The sequence below is a fragment of the Gekko japonicus genome, unplaced genomic scaffold, assembly GCF_001447785.1.
Source record: "Gekko japonicus isolate JY-2015 unplaced genomic scaffold, Gekko_japonicus_V1.1 scaffold596, whole genome shotgun sequence".
Lineage (NCBI taxonomy): Eukaryota > Metazoa > Chordata > Lepidosauria > Squamata > Gekkonidae > Gekko > Gekko japonicus.
Window position 1 is genome coordinate 572,528 of NW_015174859.1, and position 2,903 is coordinate 575,430.

Consider the following 2,903-nt stretch of genomic DNA (forward strand, 5'->3'; position numbering starts at 1 on the left):
GGAAAGAGGCGGCCCCACCTCCAGTCCCAATTCACCAGCTAGTCTTTAGGGTGCCACCAAAATCATGCTGCAACAGACTCACTCGGCTCCCTTGCCTCTGGGATCCGCCACCAATTCATCAGTTTCTCTTTTTTTACGCACAAAAAACTATTACAATGACAATTAATTAGTTTCATTGCTGAGATGCTTTGGCCATTTCCCCAGAAGCAGAAAACACCTGGCCAAACGAATACTCAGCTAGCAGCATCCCTCTGTCCCCCCCCCCCCCCAGATGTAAAATTTTCGACAACTAGCATATTAAAAATATAGTGTATCCAAACAGAATATCCATCCACATGGAAAAACAAAAGTGAAACCTTTTTCTTTTCTTGTGACAATCGCACCTGCTAAAGGAAGAAATGCATCTTGTTCTTGCATTGGAGAGTTCAGTTTGTAACCTAGGACTTGCTTGTCCTCAGTGCACAGAGACTAGATCAGTCTGATACCATATATATATATATATTTTAGAAATGATTTGGAAAATATTTGAACACCTTGTCTTAAAATATTTTATTCATCATGTTAAAATAAAACGTTCCATAATCAATTTTTTAATTTTCTTTTCTTCTTTTCAATTTTAACAATTTTTCGGAAGAAAACAAAAAGGCTTCAGGAAAAAAAACGGGAAAAAACCGTTTCCCCCCCTAATTTTTCCCGGGCCTTCACATCTCTACCCCCCCCTTCCCGGCAGCCACATTTCAGATACCTTTGCTGGCCCAGGAACGGGGCGGAGCAGCAAGGGCCTTGACCGCTTCTTGCTGTGCTCCGCGGACTTCTCGTGTTCCATCCTGGGAATGCTGTTTCCATCACAGGGCCCATTTCCCATGAACTGAGGAAAAGAGAAGGATGCTAAGACATCATATGCCAAGAATGCCAAGTCCCTGCTGCAGGGCACGAAGGAGGGCAGGCAGGAGGGCTCAAGGCCAGACGGGGGCTGTGGCCACACTCCGGGGGCTCCAATGCACAGGGGCAGCTTTCTTCTAGTGCAAGGCAGGGCAAGTTCCACAAGGCAAACAAGATGCACATGAGTCACACGAGGGCTTTCTGGAATGTGCCAAAGGGAGTAATGATGGGGGGCTTGTGCATGCAAAGTCCACCAGTGGAGCCACCTGGACTTTGGGATTACGCCCATGAAAGTGCAGCCTGCGTCTCTCTGCTCAGGCTTGCATTAAACATGCCAGGCCTATTCCGTGCGGCTGCACACACTGGCAACCTCTGGAAACTCTGCCCCCATCCCACTCTCTCGCCAGAAACGTACCAAAGACCTCTTGGCTTCAGGAAGGAACTGTCCGAACTCAGAGAGCAGATCTTCCTGGCCCCGGAAGAGATTGGCTACTTCTGTGAACACCTCCTCTTCCGACATGCCTCGAAACGGCCGGCCTTTGGCGCTCAGCTGCTCCTTCTGCAAGTCGAGGGAGACGTCGTGCTAACGGTGTCAAGTCAGCAATGAAAACAAGGGCAAACCACCGGTGCCCATCACGAAAGTCAACCCTATACAGCCTTGCGCTGGGTCACTGTCTCTGATGCTGGAACTATTGGCTGGGTAGGGAGGCGTGGCCTGGCTCGGCTTCCCGGGCCCCCGGCTTCCCTATGGGGTGGAAGACAAACACAGCCCACCAGGGAGGACAAAAGGGGAATGGCTTCCAAAAAACCTGTCTGCCTGCCTCTGAAGCCCTCCCCTGCATGCCCCCACCTTCTGAAGCAAGAAGGTTGGCAACTGGAGGGACCTCAGCTCCAAAACCAGGTTTGCCTGGTGCATAACCCCTTTGGGCTTTTGGCTCCAGGGGAAGCACTTTTTATCTGACCAAAATATTATATTCTCTCTCTCTGCTTTCTAGCCTCTCTGTGTAACAATTCCGACAGCCGCTAAATCGTTTAATTTCACTGACCTGCTGCATGCTGGATTTTTTTAAAAGGTGATTTTACAGTTCTTGATATCATTGACAGAGTTTATCACTTTTGCTGGTTTCAACACACTGTGGTACACATCACATTTCTCGTAGGCCACTGTGAGAAGCAGAGCCTGAATACTTTAAACGAGCAAAGGTGAAGCTGGATGTCTTTGCCATTTAGCTAAGGCAGCAAATCAAGGCCTGCCCGGATATCCAACTGGCTCCCCGAAAATCTCCCCCGGTTCTTCCAGAAGAGGCCATGGGAAGAAGTCTAGATTGTGCGTGCGTGCGTGCGGAGGGGGAGCTGTTGCAAGAGGCAAAGTGAACATGGGGCATTTTCAGTTTTAAGGAGACAACAAATCTGTTCATGAAAAGGAAAGGGACACAATCTTCCTTTGTTGGGGGAGGTGGGGACCCTCCAAGCCAACACAAAGGAACACTGAAATTATTACCTGGGAAAACGCAAAGCATGAACACACGAACCACCTCGACCAACACATGGTTTCCGAACAGACAATTCCAGAACACTCCTTGGTCAGTGCGGCCATGCTCTCCTGGCTGCCTGCCCGAGGAGGGAAAGCTCCTCCAGGAAAAAGCTCTGGCTTACACCCCTGGATCCCAAGAGAGGCATTCACCTGGTACGTATGAAGGATTTCCAGGAAGGAGCGGTAGATTTCGGGGTGGTCAAGGAAGCGGGTCTTGATCTTGTTCACGTAGCTAATGGCGTTGTTGAACTCCACCGAATCCGACTCCAGCGGCATCTGAAGCTTGTCGTCCTTGCAGGGCAGCTGCTGCCGGAACTCCTCAGGGCAGTCGCCATGGTTGTGGGCCTTATCCTGGCAATAGTGGAGCAAGAAGGGACTCTGAACTGGCTCCAGAGAGACCTGGCAGGAACAGGAAGGGGGGGGGGGAATCAGAAAAGTCAGGGACACATTGGCTCCAGGGCACCCAGTGAGCCTAGAATTCAACCCC

At 50.2% G+C, this 2,903-nt stretch overlaps 1 protein-coding gene across 1 annotated transcript in view; it reads right to left on the minus strand.

Annotated features, from left to right (window-relative positions):
- The window catches only part of LOC107121681 (NACHT domain- and WD repeat-containing protein 1-like), a 48,087-nt gene that overhangs the window by 12,502 nt on the left and 32,682 nt on the right, over nt 1-2,903 (minus strand). Inside the window, exons 26-28 of the mRNA XM_015424648.1 lie at nt 2,567-2,815; nt 1,298-1,441; nt 746-868 (exon numbers count right to left, since the gene is read on the minus strand). Coding sequence (XP_015280134.1) covers nt 746-868; nt 1,298-1,441; nt 2,567-2,815 — 516 coding nt within the window. The remainder of the gene's footprint in view (nt 1-745; nt 869-1,297; nt 1,442-2,566; nt 2,816-2,903) is intronic.